This window comes from Passer domesticus, chromosome 3 (assembly GCF_036417665.1).
Source record: "Passer domesticus isolate bPasDom1 chromosome 3, bPasDom1.hap1, whole genome shotgun sequence".
NCBI lineage: Eukaryota > Metazoa > Chordata > Aves > Passeriformes > Passeridae > Passer > Passer domesticus.
In genome coordinates, this window is record NC_087476.1 from 60031087 (window position 1) to 60058935 (window position 27849).

General features: G+C 36.6%; 3 protein-coding genes across 15 annotated transcripts in view; 2 read left to right on the forward strand and 1 right to left on the reverse strand.

Annotated features, from left to right (window-relative positions):
- The window catches only part of TIAM2 (TIAM Rac1 associated GEF 2), a 135482-nt gene extending 134055 nt beyond the window's left edge, over positions 1 to 1427 (forward strand). For all 8 annotated transcript variants that reach the window (XM_064413378.1, XM_064413380.1, XM_064413379.1 and 5 more), the window contains one exon: positions 193 to 1427. In XM_064413378.1, the coding sequence (XP_064269448.1) occupies positions 193 to 836 (644 nt within the window). In that variant the 3' untranslated portion in view covers positions 837 to 1427. The remainder of the gene's footprint in view (positions 1 to 192) is intronic.
- TFB1M (transcription factor B1, mitochondrial) lies at positions 1362 to 27362 on the reverse strand. 6 transcript variants are annotated; one of them, XM_064413394.1, is made up of 8 exons: positions 27293 to 27362; positions 26503 to 26660; positions 24852 to 25003; positions 21225 to 21333; positions 20117 to 20268; positions 15824 to 15943; positions 4928 to 5055; positions 1362 to 2280 (listed from the first exon to the last, which is right to left on the reverse strand). In XM_064413394.1, the coding sequence occupies exons 2-8, from the start codon at positions 26633 to 26635 to the stop codon at positions 2019 to 2021; spliced, it is 1056 nt and encodes a 351-aa protein (XP_064269464.1). In that variant the 5' UTR covers positions 26636 to 26660; positions 27293 to 27362; the 3' UTR covers positions 1362 to 2018. The 6 variants fall into 6 exon arrangements, with proteins under 6 accessions (XP_064269464.1, XP_064269466.1, XP_064269462.1 ...); XM_064413396.1 differs by lacking the exon at positions 27293 to 27362 and adding an exon at positions 26960 to 27251; XM_064413392.1 differs by lacking the exon at positions 27293 to 27362 and adding an exon at positions 26926 to 27250.
- CLDN20 (claudin 20) lies at positions 8802 to 13973 on the forward strand. Its single transcript, XM_064413398.1, has 2 exons — positions 8802 to 9002; positions 11032 to 13973. The coding sequence occupies exon 2, from the start codon at positions 11116 to 11118 to the stop codon at positions 11773 to 11775; it is 660 nt and encodes a 219-aa protein (XP_064269468.1). The 5' UTR covers positions 8802 to 9002; positions 11032 to 11115; the 3' UTR covers positions 11776 to 13973.
- Positions 27363 to 27849: the final 487 nt, after the last annotated feature.

Consider the following 27849-nt stretch of genomic DNA (forward strand, 5'->3'; position numbering starts at 1 on the left):
TAAGGAAAGTACAGAGCCCTAGGATAGGTGTAATAAAACTGTGACATTGGGAGCACACTGTCAGTATCAGAGTGCTAACACATCTGACTTGGAATGACTATGTCCATCATAATTATAAGTGGGGTATTAAGATAAAAGGTATAACCAATTTTTTTACTGAAAAAAATAAACCTGCATTTTTACTCTGCACAGCTTCCACAAGATCCTTGAAGGTACTGAAGAAGTCATCCAGCAGCGAGTGGAACGGTGACCAGGGCAAAGGCACCTTCCAGGACTCTGATGAGTGCAGCCTAAGCAGCAGCACTCAGAGCAGCAGCTGCCACACTTCTGACAGCATCCAGGAGCCCAAAAATTTATCTCCCGATAAACATGCAGAGAGCACTGCGTCTGACTTTTCTAATGTTCTTGTCAAAGAATCCGATATTCTCAGTGATGATGATGATGAGGAGGACTATCGGAGCCTGAAAAAAGGCAGCCCTACAAAAGACATTGAAATACAGTTCCAGCGGCTGAAGATTTCAGAGGAACCCAGTGCTGACTCTGAACAGGATCAGGCTGCTGAAAATGAGGAAGAAGATGGCTTTCAGATAGCACAGCATCCAAAGCTTGTGCGGGGCCATTTCTGCCCAGTGAAGAGAAAAGTAAACAGCACAAAGCGCAGCAGAGGAACTCTAATGGCAATGCAAGAACGTCACCAATCCCTTGACAGTCACTCTGACACTGCAAACCTGGATCTGAACTCTATTTTAGAGAGAGAATTTAGTGTCCAGAGTTTAACATCTGTAGTTAATGAGGACTGTTTCTATGAAGCTGTGGAGAGGCATGGAAAATCCTAGCTTAATATTGAAACATTAATTTGAAGTCCACATAAAATTCAACAAACATTTTGCTTTAAAACTAGTAAATTCATGGAAGCTGCAGGAAAACTACTATCTGATTTTATGCACTAATACATTTTTGCTCAAAAACAGCTGTAAAGGATTCTTAAGTTATTTTAATTTATTGTGGATCAAAAATAGATTAAGTTGGCCCAGGTTTATAAATTAGTTCATCCTTCAAGCATTTATTAAGACGATGTAGTGTTCTTGGGGATGGCCTCATTAATATTTTAAGTAATGTGGAAAAGGTGCTAGTGAGTGGCAGAAGGGTTTACAATGGAAAGTAGCATTGCAAACTGAAATTTTCAGTACCTTGGGCATTTTATTTCTTTGGTTTTCATGGTTGCTTTATTTAAAGCACAATTAAGTTATTTTAATGTGTTTTAGTGCACAACAGTGCAGAAGTTTCATTTTTGTATGTTTCAATGCTGTTTATACTTTATACATATGTGTAAATACAAAAACAAAGCTTGGCCTGTAATCTTTTATTTGACTGTATTTTTTATTTTCACTATGAGCCTGTACAGTAAAAGACAAATAAGTATTGTACTTAGCCATGTTTTCTACTTTTTATTGTGCTGCTTTTCTGTAGTTGAAACTTTAAATCCCAAATTCCTTGCTTCTGCATAAATGAGAAGAGTATTAGCAGACCTTGAGGCAATTGGTGCACTTTATCCTCCTGTAAGCCAGTCACTTGAGTGTATTTATAAGAGTCTTGCCTTCTGTTTTTTAAATTACTCTGCACAGGAGGATGTTCCAGGATAAAAAAGCACAAAAACCCAAACACCATCTTATGTGGTGATGTCTGAAAAGTATTTTTCTTCAATTTCAGTGAAGCACTTGCATTCATACAAAATTCAATTATATCAGAAGTATTGCAACTTAATTTCCTTTCTCACAACGTACCTTGTTTCTTGGTATGTGTTCTAGCCATTCCCCTGAAGTAAAAAGAACCTGGATTGCCTTTTCCCTTGTCTGCCGCTGAATGGAATAGAGAGATGCCCTCTCTCTCTACCACTTTCTCAAAAGTAGGTCTTTCATAGCTGCATAAATGTGGGACCATCTAAACCTTCTTTTACTGGGTCAAACACCTGTAGATCAAGGAGTTAAAACTAATAAAAAAAAATCAGACTTGTGCTGTTACAGCTGATTTTCCTCTTCAGTCTGTTCAGGTTGACCAGTACTTCCAAGTAAACTTCTTGTCATCTTCTTTTGCCGTAGTTCTTCTCTATAGTTGAACACAAAAAGGCTTGGGTCTTCATCACACATTTTCCTGTATGCATTGCACAAGTTTCTAAACTGTGACATAGAGAGCTGAAAAGGACGAAGAGTTGGATCAACATTTGCTGTCATCATCAGCTGTTCTGTTCTTTTCAAGCGCCCATTTTCAGGAAACAAGGTCCTAAAAGATATAGGGTGAAGAATAATTTCAGCAATTCAGACAGACAATTACATTTTCCTTAAGAGTAATGTGGAATTAAATACTAAACCTATATTAATTATGTCACTATTTTAGCTCTGGCACTTTTAACATACCTCATTATCTGAGCAATGGAAGCATATAAGGGTCCTTTTTCTGCAAATGTAAATTATGATACCATAGGAAAGCACATACATACATTATAGACTAAAAACATGCATGTAAGTTCATGTTTGCTAACATTAAAATGAGCTTTGGGTATGATTACAAGCACAGAGCCTTCTTAGAATTACACTCTTATTTAGAAAGTAACAACATATTAAATTGTGCAAAACAGATCAGATTCAAACAAATAGGACTTTCTTTCAGACTGTTTCATTCCAATAGAGAAGACAGTATCACTTGTCATTAATACCCTAATTCTAATATCAGAAAAAAAGCCAAGAAAGAGGAAAGGAGCAATTAAATATGGCAATTAAATAACTGCCATTCATTTTTTATTATTTAGAATGTGGGAGAATGTGGCAGGAGTCCTAGATTTTGTTTTCAGCTTTGTTCACAGAAAGGCATATAAGTACGTTTATTCTAGGGCTAGATGCATTACCACCTCTCTCTCAGAAGTTCTCCAAATTTGAATGAAGCGTATTAGGTAAGTGATTTTTAATGTCACACAAAAATACATACTACACAGTGCAAACTACTGAAAGGACCAGCTCTTATTAGCAGTAGTTCTCAGTCTAAAATAGGCTGGAAAGGCAAAAAATCTGCACATGACTCATGGGCATTTCTCAATTTTCAAATTCTATCTGTATTATATACATAATACCTAAAAATATTATGCATCTAATATAATAACATGCCCCCCTCCCCCACATCCACCAGATGTGTTTGGCAGGTTGGCTGGACAAACTAGTCCAAAGGTTTTGTGCAAGAAATTATCGTTGGTAACAAAATTAAGAAGGGGTTTAAAATTACAAATGAAAAATGAAACTTCTAGGAAACCTGTCTGAAGCATATGCTACTTCAGGCCTTTGTCAAAATGTTCCTATTAGTTCAGCATCTAGGTCAGCAATGGGTCAATTTTTATTTCAATATCCCTCTTTGATTCCGTAGCTAAAAAACATACCTGGAGCAAAGTGTACCTAGTCTATTTTTACAGACTATGAACCATCCTATAAGTATCATGAACCACAACTCAAACTACAATATGCACTTCATAGCACAATCTTATATTTCACATCTAAAAGCCCAGAATTCATACACAAGTATAAAGTGATTCTATTGCCTTGTTTTTATACAGTCTGTGTGACAGAGAACCTTATAATGAACTTAACAGCTTTTTTATAGACCAAAATTTGCTATTTTTTCCAGGTCAGCTAAAGAATAAGAGGATTGTGTGTTTTAGCTGCACACTAGGGCTAAGGTATGATAAGCTGCTAGGGGAATACGTGACGTCCAAAAGTTCAGTTTCCCCTTCCTTGCCTCAAAAGAATGTAAAGCAGTTATTAGCAATTTGAGATTACACAGAAGTTGGGAAAGTTTTTTTTAAACTTTGGTAACGATATTGTACACAACATATATATGCTGATTGCATGTGCTTTTTGCTTACATTGTCAAGAGAAACCATTCCTTCACAGCAGAAAAAAAGAAAGAAAACTACCACCACCTCGTATGTGAAAAACAAACCAGTCTAGAGTTTGGACACCACATTTTCTAAACACTTTGAAATGCATACTCAAACTTTAACACAAAGTAGTCTATACTCATTTTAGATCCAATGTCTGCATCCTACATATCAATGGCATTCACAACCTCAAGGAAAGAGAACCCAACAACACAAAACTAGATGCAAAATTCTTTGCTCACCTTTAAGACATAGAAGGCTTGTAGTACAGTAGGGTAGTATCCACCCTAGTACAGTAGGGTATCTACCCTAGTTCTAGACTGCATCAGGGCCAAAACTATGCCCAGCAAAATTCAGGGAGCCCAGGCTGCAGGAAATGCCTCTAGAAATAACAGCAACTCTATCACACGTTCTACAGAGCTGAATGCTGGGGGTTGCCCATAGTAAGTCAAACACATGGCAGTGCTGGAGTTTAAACAGGATCCTTGGAAAAAAGACTGCAGGTTTGTCACATCAGAGAACCTAATAAATTCCCTCTGTAAGATAGTGAGATTTTTAAAGAGCCAATAAGAACTCCATAATTTGACCTTTTGACATCCCAAAATAAGTAAAATTTCCTACAGATTACATACTCCTCACACTGCCATCTTTGGTTCTGGATTTTGATACTTTCATTTTTTAACTCAGTCATTCTGTAGTTTTTGTGGTTGGGTGTGGGTTTTCTCATTTCTGAGACAGACAAACTATTGAAAAGATGACCACTTTATCCTAATGATTTTTAACAATTTCAACTGCACTAAGAAAAATGCACAAGTAATTACTACATAATTACTTTAGATATTAATCTCACACTTTTGTGTCCAGAAACCATTCTGAAATCGAAAGATCTGATGAACTATGATGACAAATTTAAAATTGGAAGAACAAAATCAAACACATAGCTGATTTAGTAGCTGATGCATTTACAAAACTATTACCTAGGAAGTTTTCATTAAAAATACTTACTCAATTCCACGGAAGCAGTATTTTCTTCTAAACTGAAAAACACTTTGAACCACCTTTTCTACCAGCTCAAATGGCTGCTGTATCTTTGGTTGCACCAATGGAGTGAAATGCACCACAGCCACATCCACCTATATGGAAAAGAAAGATAAATTTAGGTAGACATTACTTCTAAGTAGACATCAGCAAACAGGCACAATACAGGAAGGCATTCTTGCAGCAGGTAAGCCAGCTGTGCAGTGACTAATGGCATGGTATGGAATAGATAGATTTTCCTTAGCTTTCCACGACCCAACAGAATTTTAGTCTTAGTTATCTACATATTTCCAATTAGTTCACATGCCATCAGTACTCAGTACTTTTTACTCCCATGGCACTTTGTCCATCTAGAGCAACTTTCATGTAATCTGTAAAGTAATTAGCACTTCTGTCTTCAGATCCTTCCACAAGATAATTCTGACATTACACACAAATTAGATAATATTTGATATGCAGGCTGAAGGGCAGCTGGAGAAAATTGGTATTATAATTAGAAATCAAATCCATTCCCTATATGTTTTCTGTTGCTCCAGGGCTTTTCTAAAATGTAAGCCAAGGAATTGCTTTTCAATGTATTGAGACTTCTAGTCTATTTAAAGGAATGGTAGGTAGAAATAAGTGCACTCAGTTTAAGTGAACACACAACTCTGTGTATCACAGTTCACATCCAAAATTATGTTTGAATAGTTCCACGAAGAAAAGCTTGTATATATATTCTTTTGTAGTTTTCAAATCAGACTGGTTCACAGAATAGTCACTTGCCCTGTGTCTGAGAGCAGAATGAAATAACATGTACACACTTTATGTTTTTTTGTATTTGTGTGTGTGTGTGTGTATATATATATATATGTATGTGTGCCATGAAATTATAGAGGCACTGTATTATATAGAAACTTTCTGAATTCAGACTTCTGTATTAAAAATTAGGAGCTGGAATAAAACTCCAGTTCTACACAACAATGAATAAAGCAGCTCATCTTTCAAACTAAATATTAATAATATGAAAAAGGAAAAATTTCTGTGGAGGAGCACATCAAAAATTTGTAAAATGTGTACAAATACTGTACAAATTTTTAACTGCCAGATTAAAAAAAATATTTAGTCTCTTATTAAAAAGAGTCTGCTAAAATGATAGGCGATTACTGATTTTTTAAAAAAGATCTGACAGTCAATACTGGCACTCGGAGAACATGAATTTATCATCACATGTGCTAGTTCTGACAGAAAAAAAAGACACAATCAGACCAAAGAACAGCTGCTGCTTGAACGACAGTCTCAGTGTACCAATTGTTTGAGATAACCCAGAGCATCAGAGTACTTCAAAAAAGAAAGTGTTCCTCCTACTGCTTCAACCAAAACTGATCACAGCACCCTCTGATGTGGACATAATCTGACACAAAGGTAACATCCATCCATTCTGCTCTTTCTGTGGGAGCAGCTCAGCTGTTAAGCACATCTATCCAGTACAAATGCTTCTATAACACAAATTTCAAAGGAGCTGTAAAATCCAAACAATGTAAGTTTTTTATGTAGACAGAACTTACAAAGCTGAGCAAAAATACTGGCTAGAGAAAGGAAAGAAAATACCAATTAATGGTGCTGATGAAGAAAAAACCCACAGCAAGCTTCCAGTTTTAGCACTGCTGATCCCAAGTATATACTACTGGAGTATTTTTCATTAGTTGTCCACCTTCTCTGAAAACTAGAGTTAAAAATACAACAGAAAAAATACTTAAAATTACTGAAATGTGAAGCACAAGAAGTTATTTAAAAATCAGGTGACAAAAAAACTTCACAGATGGAATCTGCAGTGAAACACACATAAATTATTTCCCAAAGCAGATTTTTAATTTTTCAAGTTTTCAGAGCATCTGCCTTTGCCATGGGTTGCTCCTATCAGGAAGATCACAGGGATACAGAAAAAAAACCTGGTGCTCACATTGAGCATAAGAAAAGTTAATTTTTTAAATACATACTTCACATGTCCAATCAGCTCCTTGAACAGAAATACTAAGGGCACATGCATAGGTTTATCTACGATTTGGTCAGGAAATATAACAAGGTATTACCCCACAAAATTAGGGGTAAGAAAACAACCAGCGTTCATGTGGCATCACCTAGTCACCTCAATTTTGCAGAAATGCTCATAAGTGAGAAATAAGGGCTCTTTGGGAGTTAGAGCCACATCTTGAACAAAAATTTCAGAAGGAAAAAAGCACCTAATCTAGATACAGTGTACAGCTCAATTTGCAATCTCAAGGCCAGTAGGCAATAATTTCTGCTTCTGAAACAAAACACAGCACTTCTCAGTTCCATTACAGACACTGTTTTCTTTGGACCCCAGGAAAGCTGCTTGGTTACTATAGCAACAAATACAGGAGAAAGCTTTTCATTTGTAAATGGCCACTCCTTTAAAACCATATATGCTATTTTCCCCATACCTTTTAATATGCATCAAATAGAGAGTAGAATTATGAAAGCCAACAGAGTACATAAGAGCACTTAAAATACACATATTGATTTGATAATTTTACTGGTAACACTTTTCACCCAACCAAGTATTTTAGAAATATTTACAAAATCACACTCAAGTCTTACAAAATAACGAATACAAAAATCATTCAACTGATACATCCCAAATTGTCAATAGTACAGCAATTATTCACCCCTTACTGTTTTAGTATAATTGTACAATGAAGGTATGTTCTGGTAAGGTAGGAGGAACACATAACAGAGTACAATTTAATTCACACAAGTCTGCTGCCTTGCTAATGAAATCAACACACTAAATCAGAATAAGCTTAAATGAGACGATTTTTACAAATTGTTGACAACAAAGGTCTCATAATGGGCAATACATGTACCTTGCAACAGGGCTGTATTAAAAGCAAACCCACACAACCTTTCCTCAAGATGTAATTTGCTCACGAGGAACTAAAACCGAAGAAGAATATATTACAATTCCATTAAAACAGACTGCTTGACATCCTACTGAGATAGTTCTAAGCCAGCACTTTCACAATCCAAGTATTCAGTACTATTTTATCTGTCTACTACAAACAAATGTTAGGTCTAACACCAGATATGTGCAACTTGTTCTCATGAGTTTGCTTTTGGCTCACTTCCAGCAGAAGGTAACTATGCCTCTACAGTAATAAAAATTATTTCTGTGTAAGAAGAGCTCTGCAGTAACTCCATTCACACCAGGCTCACAAACAGAATCACAAGAGACCCAAAGTCAGGTACAGAAACTGTGGGTATATCACTGCTGCAATGAGCAAGACCTTTCTCCCAGCTTCTTGATTTCTCACACCAACTTGTCAAGGCCACTCTCTAATGTGCTGCATTTACCATGGAAGGTTTACCAGCAGCTTTATTCCCTTATTCTTTTATACAGCCTTATACAAAGGTAACAAGTTAGAGGATAACCTATGGAAGGCTAAAAAGCTATCAAGAACAGATAAACAAAGCCTGCAGTTGAATAGAAGTGTCCTGCTGTTCCAATTACAAATTAAAATAAATTGCACAGTTCTTTTCTAGGAAAATTAAACTCTTAATAAGATTATCTGTGATGGAAAAAACAACAACTGACAAACACGAAAACTCTCTGGCTCTCAGTGCAACATAAATGATTCTCCCCCTAGTCTGTAAATTTACAGTTTCTGGATTCTCAAGATTTTACTCCATTTTATCACTGCTCACACTTTCCATCACAGAACCTGGATATCATTATGTATTTAGAACTAAGGGCTGCCGTCTGTTTTATTCCATAATCTCTTTGCTTTCCCTTACTGAGTGTTTTTCAAACAAAACTCATTAAACAAAGTACTCCTTTATTCTCGGGTAGATGGAACTAAGAGAGGGAACAAACAGCAGTAATGCACTTGCTGTGGAGAACAGAAAAAAAACAACATTCCAAGAAATTTTGTTAATACATGCCAATGCAGTTTTATATGAGAAGGGATAGTTGCATTCAAGAAAAACTGCATTTACCAGGACACCTACAGCGAAGAAAACATCTCAGACCTCACAACAAGCAGTAAGTCCTACACAAACAGAAATGAAGCATAACTGTATTTTTAATTACAACTGTAGTGCTTATACTTAAATTTATCATGCCTTTAAATTGGTTCACCACATTAAATGTAATGTATGGCTACCATTTGCAATGTTTTTTGTTTATGCTTGTGTGTTTTTATATACTGATATTTTAAAAAGGAAGCAATAAAAAAGGCTGATTCAGAGTACTAATTAGCTTTTTCAGAATATGAATGAGAATACAAATGAGTTTTTGAATGCATTTTGAGCTACCCAGACCTGTCAGTTCCTTCTGTAAAAGGAAGTTAAGCCATCTTTGCCATGGGCCTGTACAGCAAATAATATGTATCTGCCAGAACATCTCTTCCCAGCCTGAACAAACTGAAGGGATTTGGAAATAGGCAGGTCTTTGCAATAAGGTTTTAGCAATGAGTAGCTGCTAATATTTTCACCTTAACTTTAAGCATTTTTAATATATATGTGCTGGACAGATTTAGCACATCCTTGAACTATTACCTGAAATAAATACACTATGAAAATATTAGAGTATAAGTATAAAAATTATATAGAGAGAATATAAAGAATTATACTATACATTATATAGAGGATAACAGCATTATACTTATAAAGGATAAATACATAAATTAGTTCAGAAATGCCACTAAAGACTGACAGAATACATATTGATCAAAACTTTGTTGTATTATGCTAATGAACTGAAACAAGAGTACAATGCTACAGACATTTTATATTCCCCTTATTTTAATTTTATGCCTTATTATTATGGCTTTTGAAAAAAAGTTCTAATGCTGAAGAACAATTTTAATATCATTGCATATGTTTAGATAAAAAGTCTGGATCATGCTTTCTAAGACAGAAGCCTGCCCTTTGTCTGCCACTGATAAAAGACAAAACCTGCCAATTATCCAGCCCCAGGAAAAAGGCAAAGCAGGGTACCACTTTCTAATCCTCCTCTCAGAGGTCTCAATCCACTGTTCTGCATCTGCAATCCCAACAGTCCAGCTGAGGTGACAGCAACAGTTCTGTCTTCCCAGCTGCACAGTTATCACTGTGTGCCCAAAATGTCCTCATCTGTCAAACAGAACTGGACTCTTTATAAAAAAATAGCAAGGAGGTTTTTAAATTTTTTTTTAACTGCCACTTCTGGCAGTTTTGCCAAATGGCAAATTTGCAAATTATTTCAGACAGGTGACTGATTCAAAAAAAGGCACTTCCACAAATGAGATGTTTCATACAAGCATTAAAAACATTTTAGAAGCAGAAGAAGATAATATTTACTCTTATGACTTCCTAAATACTGCTGCTCTAAGACAAGGAACAGAAATAACTGAAAATAAAAAACTGGTAAGTTTAAATAAAAATGAAATAAAAGATTGATTTAGAAAAGTCATGTGACTAATTGTGAAAATGCAAAAACTAAATTCCATTTTATTCTCCTCCAAAGCTATTTTGTAATACTTATTAAAAATATGAACAGGTAATATTTTAAAAACAGAAATATGGAGTTACCTTTAATCATAACTTAAATAAGAGATAGTACAACAGTGCCCATTGTTATAAAAAAGTCAACAGGAGCTGACTACAGCTATCAACACACTTAAACAAGGTACCTGAAGAGTACAATATATTTTCTACCAGGTTGTTTTCCTACCACAATGACTCCTAATCTGCAAGTTTCTAGTGTTCCATTTACAATGTGTATTTGTCTAGTAAGCCTGAAATTTGTATGCTATTACCAAAACCAACTGCAGTAAAATACATTTTGCTTGATGGCTTGCAATCATGTATGAAAGGGCAGCAGCTCTTTTTTACAAGTAATTCTAAAGCACTGTCCATTTGCCATCATCTCTGTTCAAGTACCTTGTGTACAGCAGCTCAGCTGCTGCAGGGTCATATTCAGATATTCATTCAGATAGCTCTAATTTTAAATGCAAGCTTTTTTTGTTTGCTGATTTCTTTTCCTTTCCCCCTCGAACTTCTCCTCCCCCCCTTTCCTCCCTGTTGCACAGACGGCCACAGCTTGGCTACGAAGCTCCCAGTTACTCAATTCCACTAGAGAAAAGGCAGACAAAAGGTGACAGAAGATAACCATCATGGCATCAGCAAGCCTGCAGTTCTTTGCTTTTATTCTGGCTTTGTTTGGTGCTTTTGGAGATATCGCAGCCACCTTGCTACCAAACTGGAAGGTAAATGCAGACGTTGGCTCAAATATCATAACAGCTATAACACAGATGCAAGGACTTTGGATGGACTGCACATGGTACAGCACGGGGATGTTCAGCTGCACCCTGAAATACTCCATTCTCTCTCTCCCCGTCTACATCCAGGCTGCACGGACCACCATGGTACTGTCGTGCATCCTGTCAGCCTTTGGGATCTGCATCACTACAGTCGGAATGAAATGCACAAGGCTGGGAGGCGACACTGACAGCAAAAATAACGCTTGTTTTGCTGGAGGAATCTGCTTCATTCTTGCGGGAATCTTTGGATTAGTACCAACGTGCTGGTACACAAGAGAAATTATTTCAAATTTCCTGGACCAGACCATTCCAGAGAGTAGTAAACATGAACCGGGAGGAGCAGTTTATACTGGATTCATCTCAGCAGGGTTTCTGCTTATCGCAGGTGTGATCTTCTGCTCTTCCTGTTTTAAAAGGCAGCAAGGAGCATGGATTTACCCTCCAAAGCAGCACCATTTTCCATCCACAGAGCAGGAGAGCAATGCAGGTTACAGCCTGAAGGACTATGTATAAATAGTTATTTCTATCCATTGAAGTATTTCTATTCATTCAAGGGGGCTTTTTGTGTGTTAAGTGTAGTTTGGTTATTTCAACGAATGTATAACATAGCACTTAATCTTTCCTGTATGTGGGTTGCAGTTATGCTTATGCAAGGTATTTCATTTACAGGGGCATCCACAAAAAGGAAGGAGTAGGAAAAGATACTTGTCTGCTACAAGAGTACTTTATTTTGTTGATTTTTCAAACCCTTCTTTCTGACTTCCCAAGTTACACTTATTGAAGAACAAGAAACTATTTTAAAAACATAACTGACTGTACAGTTTATGCATCGATGTCTTGTTACAGCAAAGATGATTAAAAACTAACTCTTTCTGTTTAGTGAATCAGACTTTCAATAACATATGACATTTTATAGTCTATTTTACATTTTTATCTTGATTTTATTTATGATGCAAGGAAAAAAACTCAGAAACTATTTGTCTAAGAAGCCCAATTCAAAGATTTTAAAAAAGCGGACACATCTGCCTTTCATTTTCAATTCTAAATTGCCGTGGTAACTAGATTTTGTTAAAAAAATAAAAAAATACAAAAAAATCAACCAACCAAAACAAATCCACAACAAAAGCTCAAGGCTCCAAACCTTAGCTGCACTGTATACTCTGCATATCAGGCTGAAGGATCAGCAGTACCATTCAGCTCTTGCCAAACCCAGCTCTCCTGCCCCAAACTGCCACCTGCTGTGGGTTTCATTTATTATTGTTAAAGGAAAGTATGCTGGACAGTCACCAACTGCTACTAATCTATCACTACACAGTGAATGTCAGAGATGAGGAGCAATACAACAAGAGAAATGTAATTGTGAAAACACCTGCAAACTGTAACAGGATAGAAACCAAATTATCTATGTTCAAGAATCTTCTGTAAACATTCTGGCTTACACTTGCTAAAGGCAGTTATTAACAGCTCAAATAACACAGTAACTACTTACTGCCTTCTACATTTTGACCTTCTGAAAGAACCTTTCAAGTTATTATAATTATTCCTGTAGGATCTGTTCCAGGCCCACTCCCAGGTATTCGATTACTGTAAAATGTACTATACAACTGTGATAAAGAGACAGCTTCTTTATTTTAACTGCCTTATTTTGAATAATTACCTTAAATCCTTTCACCTTTTCTTTCACCACTCAGATTTTGTTTTGGTCATTGGCAAAGTATGTTCTACTTAAATACTTTCCTAAGTGAGAACCAAATCAAGAATGAAAATGGGTATGGCATAGGCATTTAAATTTGGGAATATGATGCTGGATGAGACTCTCAATAAAATCAACTGCTGTTTATTCTGCATATTTATACACAACTTTCATTTCCCACAGTACTAGTCTGAAATTTGTTAAAAGACCATGAAGGAGCCTAAACATAAAATGTTTGGTATGTTGGAAAAAGATGTTTTATTACAGCATTTGGTAAAGTGGACTGTTTTATGGACTTAATATGTAGGTAGTCTTTATTCATAGAGAGTCTTCATTTTTCATACACAGAATCGCATTACATCTTGTTTTTATTCTACTGTTACATACCTATTTTGAGTTTTCTATGTTTTAATCAAGGACCTTCACTTTTCCCATTTCTAATGCAACTATCAACAGCTATTAGGTATTGCAGAGACTTCATTATAACAAAAAATCCAATTTATTTTTTTTGTAGACACTATGCTGTGCAGCACCATTCCATTAACCAAGAATCTTTTATGTATCAACACTCACAGAAATGCTGAAATAATATTCATGCATTGAAATAATATTCCTTCTCACAAACAAGCATCTCCACCTTTACAAAGGGGTTTGACATGACACTAAGCCGTGATCACTACCATGTACGTCAGTAAAATCTGTTTGCAAAAAATTATAATCAAGAGGCATTTTTACAGGAGGGTGTAAGAAAAAGGTAATAATGGCATACCATGAGCACAACAAGAAGTTCACTGATTACCCATACTGCAAACTTTTCTTCCTGAAACTTTTTATATAAACTACCTGTACTTCATTTAGCTATGAAACAACAATCAAGGACGGAGGCATTTAATTCACAGTATGCTGCAAGAGCTTTCCAATAAAACAAATTCTATGAGAAAAGGTAACATCTAAAACCATGTCAGTCTACAGGTAAAAGAAAAAGGACAAAACACGAGATTGATCTACAACAGGTGTGTGAAGGAAACAAAATAATAGTGAAAACAGGTGCCAGTCCTGTCCGAAAGGATTCTACTTTCTGCTTTTGCAATATAAGCAATACTTGTTTTAACTCAAAAAATACATGAAATAAAAATACGCCTGTCTTTATGTACTGCTTTTTTTATTCAACAGAGCACCAACTGACTCTAGGATGTGTTTATACTAAGATATTTGCACTCTGTGTGTTACCTCTCTTGGTCAACTACGGCCTTTTTAGTACAGGAAAATGGAAATATCAGTCAGAGCTTCCCAATTCTGCGACACAGTCTGCACAAGACTTTTAAATGCACTAGCTTTATTAGCACTCAAGTTGTACCCACCACTGAGAAATCCTCACCATAAAACTGGAATTTTAGCCTTACTAAACTATTTCACATATTTGACAGTAAGAGTGCATCCTGAAATTATTTTCCATCCAGCTAGGAAGCAGGGGAAAAAAGCCTAAGCCAAAAGCTCAAAGCAAAAAATAAGATTTCTTAAGCATGGTCATTTTATTTCACAACAGATTGCTGTAATTTAACATGCTTGAACAATTACTTTCTCAAAAAATACTTGCTCATCAAATTATCATCAAAATACATCCAGATAGAGGCCTTAAAATTCACTGTGCTAAACAAGAAAATAACCTCCCACAGGCTCTCAAGAGATATGCCAGAAAAGTAAAAAGGACCAAGAGAGAGAGAGTGATAAAGGAGAAGGGAGATGTACTGAAGAGCTGAGCCAACCAATTAAAGAGAAACTTTCAGAAGCTGCAAGTTCACTTCTGAAACAGACAGACAGCTTGATAGGGCAAGTAGTAAGGGTTTTAAACTCCCAGAGGGTTAATTTAAATTAGATATAAGGAAAAAGCTTTTTACAATGAGGCTGGTAAAACACAGACATGTTGCCCAGAGAGATGGTGGATGCCTCATCCCTGGAAACATTCAAGATCACATTGGATAGAGCTCTGAGCAACCTCATGTAGATGAAGATGTTCCTGCCCATTGCATGGGAATGGTACTAAATGACATTCCTTCCAACCCGAATATTTCTGTAAGCCTAGGATTTCCACATGCATTCAGGGACACAGACATGACTTAAAGTCAGGCACAAATTTTTACAAAAAAATTCAAACCAAAACAAAACAAGCGTCTTGTCCAAAATACCGCATTATTTCCTAATTTTTGATTCCTGTACTCATAATGGCCATTAATAAAAACCAGTGGCAGTAGATAAGAGGACAAAGAGATTGTTCTCTACTCACTCAAGGACATGTAAGAGGGAGAAAAGATTGTTACTTTTTTAAACAATCAGTGGGATAGAGCTGACAAAGTGCTGTAGCAAATAGGAGGGAGTAAAATATGCTAAAGATGACTGGGGTGAAACAAAGATTATAGAAATGGTAAAATTAGAGAAGTTTGACAAAGGTGACAAATGAAAAGCTTTTCTTACCACAGTCTTTCAAAAGACCCATCAAATTCTTAAGGCACAATTCCCAAACTGTTTATAAATGCCAACGGTAAAATAGCAGGCTTTTGAAAAATACTCCAATCCTAGCAGACTATCCTGACATTAAATCCAATCTCCCCCTCCAGAACACCCAAAGAAGTATGCTGACCTCGCAGATAGGTTTGAAGGTGAAAGCCAAGTTCTGAGGAACAAAAGACAAAAAAAAAAAGAAGTACTTTCTCAGAATAAGCATGTTTCATTTACAGGAATTTCACATCACTCAACTTCGTAATATGGAGATGTTCAAATAGAGCAGCCAGCAACGCTCCTTAGTGAAAATAAGATGCATTGCTTGACTGACATATTAACAAAAACCACAAAAACCACAGGAAAACCTACCTCTGGCTTTGGAACAAAGGCTTGACCTGGAATTATGAAACAGTTTTCCACAGTGCAGAGATGCTGAGCCATGATGGACAGTCTGCTGCGTTGGTTACTTCCTGGATTAGCTGTAAGTCTCTATGGGAAAATCAAAACATGAACATCAGTGATACTGAACTGACCAAGTAACCAGTTGTATTAAAGCTTGATTTTCTGTATAATCAAATTTAAGAAAAAGACACCAGTTAATCATTAAAAACTTGCATCAAATTGTATGCCCAGTTAATCTAAAATTTTCTTTTTCAATACAGCAGCATTTCACTAAGATACCACCCTGATTTTCAATCTCAGTCCTGCAATCAAATGCACATGAAAAGGAACTCTTAGAAATTCTGCAGATCTAAATGAATGTCAAAAGAATTTTGCATGGATACAAGAGAAAACTAAAACTATTCTGATTGCAGGATTCAAAACAAACCTAACACCAGCTGACAGCACTCTAACAATCCTTTCCTTCCACTGTTTCTGTATAAAATATTACTGCTTATTTTTCTTCTTCAAGATGAAAAAAAGCTTCATAAACTCAAGACAGGCTAGAAACCAAAAGTTCTTCATAATTAATTGGTCTATGCTTACAATATTTGCAAGGAAGCTGGGTCTACTTTACATAAATTTAGAATGCCTAACAGTGAGAGCATTTAATACTTAAAACTCAATTTAAGTATTCTCTGATTTTCCCATGATTTTTTTTTTCAAAATAGTAGCCTGGACAGAGATTTCCTACACTTTTGTGTCCTGGCAAGAAATATTTTCTTGTTTTGGTTGCACAAACAAAATTTAAACATATAAAGCATCTTGTAAAACAAGACTCAAATTACAGAAGTCATTTCACTAATACATGCAAAAACAGAATCATGATTATTCATGTTCTTATTTACCACCACCTCAATAAAAAATAAAAACTAAACCCCAATATGCATATCTGGTAATATCTGCACAGCATGTAATTCCATATGAAAAGCCTACCCATGAAGTGCTGCCATGCTTATTACATTTATGCCTGAAAATGAAAAGTTAAACCAGTTGCTAAAGTTTCACATGTTTTCAAAGAACTCTTCCTAAAAGCAATTCAGCATGGAGCAAATAAATACTTTTCAACGACTTTTTGGAAAGAATGCTCAGTAATTCTTTTTGCCTATGCCAGCATTAAAAGCTACCTTCATTGTTGTGTCAGAGGAAATTATTATTCTCTAAAAAAAACCCAGACTGCAAAGTCTAACAATGCAATCTGACACGCACTTCCTTAACCTCTGCAGTGGAAATGAAACTGACCTAATGGCAACACTTGTAGCAATACTCCCAGTGCCAATTCAAACAAACCCATCTTTACTTCTCCCAGAAACCAACTAGCACTAAGCTCCTGCTTCTCAATTACAGAAGGGATAACTTAACATCTGGATAGCAACATCTTAAACCACTTCAACCAGCAGCAGGAGCATACTTGTGTACGGCACCCACGCACAGACAAAGCCCCAGCCATGGCAGGGACATGCGCAGCTTGGTCAGCTTGCTCAGAGACCTGCCCTGCCTGACCTTGAAGGTTTCCAGGGACAGGGCATCCACCCCACCTCTTGGCAACCTGCTGCAGTGTTTTACTACCCTCACTGTAAAAAACTACTTCCTTATATCTAAATCAACCTTCTTTTAGCTTAAAACCATTACTCCTTGTTCTATAGCAACAGGCCCTGTTAGAGGATCAATTTTAGAGAAAGTGGGCTGGAAGACCTTGGCCTAGGATGACAGATTCAAGATGAAGCACTGAAGAATTTGGGACAAAGCAAATGTTGTTATCCACAAAGTGAATAGCAATTTTACAAATTTAAACTACGAAGAAAAAAAAAATTATCTGCTTGACACCCAAAAGTGCTATTTTTACTGATGTGGGTATTTGGCCTTGTCCTCCTTAACAGTCCTCAGATTCAGCATATAAAATACCTGCTGGTTCTCATCAGCTTTAATCAATTTATTTATACCATATCAGAACAGAGTGGGCTGCAGTTGTAGGTGTCTAGTGACATAACTCACACCAACATTGCTGTGCAACAAGGAGACAGAAAAGCAAGAAAATACCAGCAAGAAAGGCAAAGGTATCTACTACTCTGTTATACTGGCAAAACGAAGTCTGGACCATAAATAAAAGAGTACACTGCTTCACTTTCTTACTGTTAACATCAAGTTATCCTAACTAATTACAAAGCATGTCACTCCATTCCATGATGCATCTAATGCTTTTGCTGAGCTTATGACATATACACAGGCTTTCTTTGATATTCAGGCTCTTAGCTTGGAAATATCCAGGGAGGATACCAAATTTCCTTATCAGGACTATAAATCCAGAGATACACAAAATATCAGTAGCAGCTCATTATGATCTGCATTACACTGTTCTCTCTTTCCTCATGCTGACTATGCCTGTACACACCAATTAACAGTGGATACCTTAAGCAACTCCAGAGGGTCAGGAGAAAAGACACAGAGCCTAATTATTGCTCTTTCTCCTAATCATAAAATAAAATAGTATCTTTAAAACAATTTATTTTCATAGTATCAAACCAATAATGGAAATGCAAACCAAAAACCATGAACAAGTTTGTCTTTGAGGAAGACCTGTGTTGAACAAGAATCAAGAGATCTCAGACTGTAAACTCAACAATTAATTCTGTTTCACTGCATGACCTTGAACAACATCCTCCATTTCTTAGTGTTTCTAACTCCTCAGTGTTTTAAGTACAAGAGATTAAGTATGCAGGGTATTTTGCACCTAATTGAGCTATGCCGGGTGCAGAAGTGTAAACTGCATGTCACCAATTACATATGCAGCTGGGTACAGAAATATAAAGGACAAAGTGCTCTCACACAGTGTTAGGTGAATTTTTCTGTCACAAAACTATGCATCTTACCTATCATCACTCTGCATTTTACATCACAGTCTATTAGCCATATTTTGCAACAAGGCCTAATCTCACATGACTCGAAGTCCTTCTGGGAAACAGACCTGGATTCTGTAATGCCTGAAACCAAATGAGCCCAGAACTGAATTAAGAAAGATTTGATATGAAATAAACCAGATTTCTTAATATACCTTTGTCCCCAGTGTTCTCTAGAGCCACCTACTGGAAATACTTCTTCAATGTTGATTGCAAGGCTAGGGCAATGATGACACAATATGGTTTTCTTTGATCCAAAAGAATTTTGGGTCACTAATTTTCACAGTGGAAAAAAACCAGCAAAATTTACCTATTCGAATTTTTATTTTGAAGAATTAAAATTAAAACAACATACACATTGAGGCGGCACAGAGAAAACACAGCACTTACAAACACTGGAGTAATAAGATGGAAATTCAGTTTTCAGGCTGATGTGCAACTCCTTTTTTTCATTACAAATGCAAGTGAGATGCTTGTTGAAAGCCAGACTGCTTCCACAACTGCAAAGCAAAAAAGCTTTCCACTCTCTATGCTTTATATGTTTCATGCAATGTCAATAGAAATGAACTGTTAAGTCTGAAAGCACTGTGGAGTAGCCAACCTAATATCAACTGATCTGACATTAACGCTACTATACTGCCGATCAGTCTGGCCTTCCTTGAGAAACTAACTATTAATACAAAGTAAAAGATCAATTTGCTCTTGGACTTGTGGTGACTGAAGTAAATTAAGGCCTTTTCACACACAAGAATGGCAGAATACATTAATAATTCTGATATCAAGTCTCATTCAGGAAAGTCAATGCCAATTTCCATGGTCTTGGCAAACACCCCCTGAACTTTAAGTGCTTAATCACAAGTGGAAATAATGCTAACCTTCAATTTTTCCTTATTTTAAGGAAGGAGTTTCTTAAAAATTATTTTAATACAGAGGACAAACAAAAATATGTGTATTTCTTGAGATGAATGAAAGGTAAGGAAAAACTGATGACACGCTGCACAAATGACTGTGAGAGAATAAACGTATTTGAAAACAGAAGAGTGTTGTGCAATCTATTAATGTTAAACAAATCAGACTACTAAAAAGAACAGAAGAGTATCTTAATGAAATATAACCCTGCATAAGACATTAAAAAAATACATTCTTGTGCAAGGATCAGAGTAGATAATTAACACATCAAAATTCACAATTTGTAATCACACAAACTAAAAACTGAACTAACCTTTTACTCTCTTTTCAAAGTCAATTAAGACCGAGGTTGTAGTCTTAAACAAAAGATTGCATATTAATAATATGCAAAATTGAAAAAATGCCAAAACTTTACCTCCCCAACTTCCTTTTGAAAAGTCAGCGTCATCTGTGTCCTGCCATAAATAAAAGGTCCATCCCTTTTCGAAACATTCTCAAGCCATTTGACGATTAGAGGAGTTGAAACACTGAAGGGCAGATTCCCAATGATATGTATATCGGGTGGTTCTGTTGACATTTGACAGAAGAAAAAACAGCTGTGAAAAAGCTTTGAGTAAGATTTTGGCAAGAAATAAAATACAAGAAGGATACATGCCTATCAACCTAGACTTAAAATATGGACACTATTTTTTATCATGTCACACCAAAATGATGCCTGTCCATTTATACTCATCTTACACTGACAAAATTGTGTTACTATTCTCAGTATTTACTTGGAAAAAAGGGGTTAGGTCTGGTTCTCATTTACATTTGAATAAATCAGTAGCTTTCAGATGATTTTCAGCTGATGAGTAATGTGATGGGCCATGGTCTTTCATGTCCTAAGTCAGAAAGCACTTTACTGCTCTTCAGGCATTGCAAAGAATGACTTTACCTTATATTAGTAAATTTGGAAAAGGGGACTGTGAGGTTATATCTGATTTATCTAATAGTAATACATGTTTTGAAAGGAAAATTAAATAGTACCCTATTGCAACCTCAGGTTTAAAAAAAAAGCAAAAAAATTACAATCCTGATGAGATGCTACTTTTCCCAAAGATACCCAGCTGAAACCAAAGCAATGAAAAAAACTAAATTTTTGAACGCAAATTTTCCAAAAGTTTCAAAGCAAGTTACAGAAATTTCTTCAGTGGAACAGCAGCAGTGGTGATTTCTGACTTTTTCAAAAAAAGGAAGAAGCCAGGAAGTGCACCATTTGATCTCCTTTTATGCTTTCCAGAAGCCATTCCTGTACATTCAAGACACTCTAAGGTTAATAACTGCAAAGCTCCTCAGTTTAAACTAAGGTCAATGTCACACAAATTCCACTGTTTTGTATAGGAAAAGGAAGAGAGTTCTCTGTTTTCTCTAGGGAAAAAAAACCTAACAGCTGTCTCTTTACCTTCAACATGTACCAGAAGAGAGTAACAGCTAACCTGAGTGAACTTCAATTTTATCACTACAAACCAAATGCAAATACTAACCATCCTCCCAGTCCTTTTTTAAGTGCTTTGGAAAAGCCTTCTCCATCTTATAGGTCAGGATATCTCCATGAACGATGCGCACTTTTCCTGGAGCTGCTTCAGATAGCATCTGTTTGTAAAGAAGCAAGCAGTGAGTGTTAAACAAACTGATTTCCAGTTTCAGTCACTGCAGGAATTAAACCATTGCTATATATTTATCTTCAATATACAACAAAGCACAGTAGGAGTTCAAACTGAAAACACTATTAGCAAGTATTTACTTTCAAAAAGCAGACACTAGATATAGATTAATGTGTGATTCTATAAACACTTAACAAGTCACAAATGTATAATTCTTAACAGAGAATTCAAATTTGAAAAGACTGCTAAGAGTCTCTTCAACAACAACAATTAACAACTCCCAGGTCACTAGCAGGACCTCACCTGATTTAAGTAATAATGCAAGCAGGAAGTTTTCAAAGGTTTTTAGATCAATTACCTAGGAAAACAAGAGCTCATGTTATTTATTCTGTTTCCCCCACAGCCTTAGGGCCTATTATCCAATTTCAGCCATACGTGATACAAGGCTGCAGAAATACTAGTTTTTCCTTTTACATGAAAAATGTGGAAGATATTCTCTTAATATTCCCTGTAATTGCCTACACTTGTACCATTAAAAAACAAGGAATCCACTTAAAAGATGGAATGAGTACCCAGCAGGAGAAAAGTTCTCAACAATTTCTATCTTCGTAGACATTACAAAATCATCTCCACTGTCAGCTTCTGCAGTGCACTAGCACAACTTATCTAGTATTTAATAAAGGCCGATATGCAAACTCAGTTCTAGCTGTAGTTTGACAACCAATTCTTTCATTTCTGGTGTCAGTTCCCATAATCAAAATTAGTTAAGCTTTTTTGCTGTTGTACTAATCTTTTCTTTTACACTATTAAACTATGCAAAAACAGCACAACTCAAAAGCAGTGGAGACTTTTTCAAAGATGACATTTGGGGATATTTATTGATCCTATAAGACAACAATGAGAAATGGCTTAAAGAAGAAATTTGCTTTTGCACAGAAATCCAAATCCATGAAGAGTTAAGTGCCAGTGGCCTAACTGCCAAAATAAACTGATCATCATTGTTACTACCATTTTCAATCTGAATGATGTCTATATGCTCAGGGACACAAAGAGCTTTCACAATTCTCATAGCCAAAGGAAAATACTGCTTTCTCCTACTGTTCATACAATGTTGTAATGAAATTTTTTTCAGTAAAAGTTTAGGGTTTTTAATTATCAAAAAAGCTAAGTTTTATGTACAGCAATAAAAGCTTAACAAAAAACTAAGTGTTCCTACATGTTTTAAATGCAATTATTTCCAAACAGAAAAAATAAAACTAATTTCAACTCCAAACCACTTAATGGACTTTTCAGCATTACACTAGCAATTATATGACATACAAATTCACTAATCTGCCATGATTTATCAAACCTTTCTTTGAAGCTGTTATAAATGCTCTAGCAGGATTATACTGAAAGATAACATAAGATTAATAAAGTTAGAAAATAGTGTCATTTGCTAATAACAGTTTTCTTATCAAGATTGAGTATAGGGACTGCTGAGTAACACACTTTACATAACTGAGAATTGCATTGAATTTGTGAACAGAAAATCATTGTCTTATATTTCTAATTTGAAATAAAGACTTGGAAACCCAGCGAAGCTTTTTTTACTTGAAGGGAAAATGTGTGCAGCTAACACAGCTCCAGGAGCTGCTGTGCATCAAGGACACCAGCCAAGAGTGTTCCATCATACAGATACTCTCCTTCTTCACAAACAAAAGGGCACAAAGGAAGCATAAGGGGCATAGTTTAAAACATGAAATGGTGTTCCTGGAATAATTTTATATTAAACACATTCTCTTGTTCCCTTTCTCTCTTTATCAATCTTTCCAGCCTAAAAACTATTAGGGCATATGGCATAGAGAGGTTGGGATTCTTCAAGACTGAGACAGAACTGACAGATGCTCAGCTGGTGTAAACTTTAACTCAGTACACATATGTTCTTCACTAAATTTCAGCTCTGCAGTAAACAATATCCCCACTTCAGTTTTGTGAGAGACCACAGCTTGAAAAACAGTTAATGAAAAATGCTGTATGTTTTACATCAGTAATTTTAAAAGTATCTAGTAATAGTCCCCAGTTGTTATTTTTCATCTCTGACATCTCCCTTTATTCAAATCTCAACCATTTTATAAGCATGGGTTTTGACAGTTTGCTTTGGAAACCAGAAAAATTATTACAACCCATATTATTAGAAAAGAAAGATTCACTGTTATGTATCTTGTTTGTATGGAAAAAAAGCAATACCAAATTGAACACTAATGGCTGCAACACATTTCTTGCTCATTCACATCCGCTGTTACTGAGTTATACCACCTCTGTGTTCAATAACCTCATTCAGACATTCGCTTCTACTCTGAGGAGATTGGCAATTAAAAATAATGACTAGCATTATGTCACTTGAACAGTAAAGATAATTACATACCAAAAGCTCATTTTAGATGCTGAGAAGTATACTTTTATTCAGATAAAATTGTTGCAGAGGACACATTTTGGAAGATCAGAAAAAAAAACATCCAAGTACTTAAAAAGCTCTCTTAACTAAAACAAGTGCCATTTAACCTCAAATTCTCTCCAGTCCCAAACCAGTTCTCAAAAATCTAAAACATAGATTGCCCCCACTCAAGTAAAAGCATGGTTTCACATTTCATAAGATGAATATGGCATATTATACGTTATTAATGGCTAACCCCACAAAGACATAATTACATGAACATTCAGTTTCAGGGTATGAGCAGTTTCATTCATACCTTACATTATTTTTATCATATAAAGAAACAGTAGCAGTTCTCAAGTGAACTACTTACATATTTTCACTGCTGATTTACTGAAAAAGACACACAATTTAATGAAAGCCCTTTGAATTGCTTTGAGATTATACTGACATAAGAAAACAGTTAAATTTTAAGATTTTTGGATTATATTTTTCTTGCTGGATTTATACAGCCAAATTCCATAAACATCCAGCAACACAAGTAGATAGCATTTGAAAATGGCACAATGACTCGTGAACTTATACCAATTTTAAAAGAAAGGAAAAAAAACTTAAGAGTGGTTTTTTTAAAATGTAAAATAGATGCTTGCTTTATTCTTCTCTACCTGGATGTTAACCCACATTGACTGTATTAACTGGAGATATGCCTTTCCAATTTTATAAAGCATAATTATTAGGATTAAAATGAAGACCATACATAAGAACATTACATTCAGCCTTCAAATTACGATTTCACCAGCATGATGAATGCACCTGAAATGTCTCAGCCTGAAAAAAACCCCATAAAACCAACAAGCCTTGGCAGTAACTCATTTACAGGATAAGGTCCTAAAGGGCCTAAGAGAATGCAGGAACAATGAATTGACATACTGTGTATCTTCAGGCAAATTATAGGTCTGGTTTCTGCCACAGAACCAAACCTATTTTCAGTGCTGAGATTCCAACAAGACACTTGGAATCTCTCTAAGTTCTCAGAATGTTCCTATTCAATGTTGTGGTTATATGTATACAAATTATTCTCCAGTTGGTACCTGCAATCCTGGAATAAATCGAGCATCTTTTTCAATTAAAAGGAGTTGTTCAACACCAGCACTGAGAATGGATCGGGTAATTCCTCCTGGCCCAGGGCCCACCTCACAAACATGGGCATTCTTCAGCTCACCAGCCTGTTTCACTATCTTGTCTGCAAGACACAAAGAACATACTAAGCCTTTATTTTCCAGGAGATTCAGCTCACCCAGATAACCTCATTGTTTACTGTTTCACAAGCACAAGCATGCTTATCTCAGAACAGACACAAACAGTGACACATCCCAGTTAAATCATCACGCGCCCGCCAGACTGCACAGAATTCAGATCTGTTCCATACTACAAGATATACTGAGCTATTAAAAAAAAAGCTACTTTTAGTTTTATGTCTTTAGTATTTATTGTGCTCATTACGGAATCAAATAAAAAGAGAATATTACTCATCTGTACACTAGTAGTGCTATTGTGCTGCAAGCAAGCACTTGTGTCCAACATCCTAAAGTCTCACTACTTGTCCTTATAAAGGTATTCCAGTACAGCACCTCTATTTCAAGGCAATTTAAGAAAGATACAGTAAATCTTTGAAGATCATATTATATACAGAGCAATTTTATGAGGGAGAAACTGGACTAAATGAAGAGCTGGAACACAGGCAACTGGTAGCTACAGAAAACAGGGCAGTTAAAGGGTGAGGAAGGAATACCCATATGTAAGTTAAACGATACAACATTAGGAAGTATTATAGACATGAAAGAAGACAGATTAAGGACTAGAAAATTTAGCTAATGAAATGAAGGGATCCTTAAGAAGCACAGAGAGAAGACACTGACAGAAATGATCTGCTCACTCCATGATCTCTTATGTTGCAATACAAAATATCCGAAGACTTGTCTACCTGTAAAGTTTTACTAACGGCATGCAGACATCTTTACTCCAGGGTAGGAGGCTGGTTATTCAGGAAGTGGAACTGAGTTTCATGTTCTGAATTTTTATCAGTCTGAATCGTCAAAATCACATCATTAACTACATGAAACTGCACTGCATTTCTAAATGCAACATCTAGCCACCAGTGTGCCAGTGAAGACACCCACTCCTGACTGACAGAACAGTGCCAGCTTTGTCACCCACTGCTGACACAAAGCTGGAAAAAAATCAATTGCTCAGAACAATACAACTGCTTCAAACCAGCTACACTTCTGATCAACTGAGACAAATGACTCTCCTACCCACAGGACAAAGAAAACTCTAAAGTGCCCGATGTGTCACATAATTTCTACAATAGAGAATAATCTGAAGAAAATGCTAATTTTTAAGTCAAACTTATAAACCAAAATAGTACCCAAATGATACAAGTACTACTTTGGTATAGATTTTTTGCATTTCAGTCAATAACCCATATTTTATACAGGAATATCGTTTCTATATAAGAAAAATTGCACTTCAATTTATTAAGAAACCTATTTTTGAGAAGTAAAAGCAATTAACCTAACCTAAAACTACTGTTAAGAGATCCTTATTATTTACAATTGAGCTGGCATTACTCTGACAAATGCTATTATGCAAACATGATCTCCTTAGCTATAGTCTGGATTCTGACAAAAACTGGGATACATGTCCTATGTTAGCCAAAAATATTAGAATAAAATATTTAACCTGTCAATCGCAAATCCAGTAGAAAGTTCTGGGAAAGCTGTTTCAGTGCTTTAAGGCGAAAGAGTTTAATAATCTCTCCAATAGTTGGCAGGGGAGGCAGACGGAAAGCTGCCACCTTTCCTGGAGCAGCCATAAGACAAAACTCTCATTCCTTCCTCCTAGGGAGACACCAAAAATATTATTCTATTACAGACAACGAATTAAAATTAATACCACAAATACTACTAAGCTTATAAACCAAGGCGCGATCTACAAATCCCTATAGGAGCACCAAACCCCAAAACATCACTACTTTGACTTCTGGGTGCAGTGTTTACGCTAGGCACGAATTCGGGTGTTTGGGCAAGTCCATTCTGCAGAACTGCCAAAGCCTCAGGTAAAACCAAGCCCTCTCATAAACACTCGACCCCAGTATTTCATTACTTTAGAGTCAGTAAGCAGAATGACCTCACTGCACCATGTAAACACAGCACGCGTTTAATCCACGCGTCCCTACGGAAGGCGGGAACAGCTCCTCCCGCCGCCCGACTGCGCAGGCGCACACGCGGTCAGCGCGGCTGGGGCGGGCCCCGCGCAGGGGCGGGGCAGCGCGCGCTGCCGCCGCTCGCAGCGGGCTGGGCCAGGCCGGGAGCGCCCCGCCGCCGCGGCCGGACGCGCCTTCTCTCTCCCCGGCTCTCCCGGCGGAAAGGGACGCTCGGAGCGCTGTCCCGGCAGCGCCGCGGCTCCTCACGGGGCGCAGCGGGCGCCAACCCGGAAGGGAAAGGGGCGCGGCGCTGCGCATGCGGCTTACCTGATGTGCGCGGGCGAGGCGGGGCCGCTCCTGCCGCGCGTATGCGCGGTGGGAGCCGAGGGCGGGTCGGCGCTGAGGGGGAATGGGAAATTAGCAGTGGAGAAGTGTATTTAATAATAGTGTTCGTATGCGTAATTATATTATGTAAGTGCGTGTGCTTGCATGTATTTGCAGGTGTATTTATATCTAGAGATGTATTCAGGCGTTTTCTTGTTTCGTTCGGGCTGAGATGCACTGGTGCCACCAAAAGCCATTTCGGCAGAGCATTTCTGCTCTATATTCTCTCACAGTGGGTTAAGGAAGGGGCCTTCTCCACAGCACTTTTAAACGAGTATTTGATTTCAAGGTTCTTTTTTCAATTTTGCCCGTAATATTCCGTGTTATTAGGACTCCAGCAATGTTAAGAAGGTGTTTCCTGGAAGCTAGACTCTGACTAAAAAGCCAGAGACAATAAAGGATATTACTAGGTAGTTGCAAAGAAATAAGGACGTTAAAAGATTTGCGAAAAATAATTTCTCACTCAGGAGAAATAATGGGAGTAATTATAAATAGTTTTC

Bases quoted from the DNA above. Each gene is read 5' to 3' on its own strand.
- TFB1M (XM_064413394.1), bottom strand. From the start codon at position 26,635: ATGGCTGCTCCAGGAAAGGTGGCAGCTTTCCGTCTGCCTCCCCTGCCA. The intron at 25,004-26,502 runs GTTAAATATTTT...TGTGTCTTGCAG, and splicing joins ACTGGATTTGCGATTGACAG to ACAAGATAGTGAAACAGGCT. The intron at 2,281-4,927 runs GTAAGTATTTTT...TATATCTTTTAG, and splicing joins TACTGCTTCCGTGGAATTGA to GACCTTGTTTCCTGAAAATG.
- CLDN20 (XM_064413398.1), top strand. From the start codon at position 11,116: ATGGCATCAGCAAGCCTGCAGTTCTTTGCTTTTATTCTGGCTTTGTTT.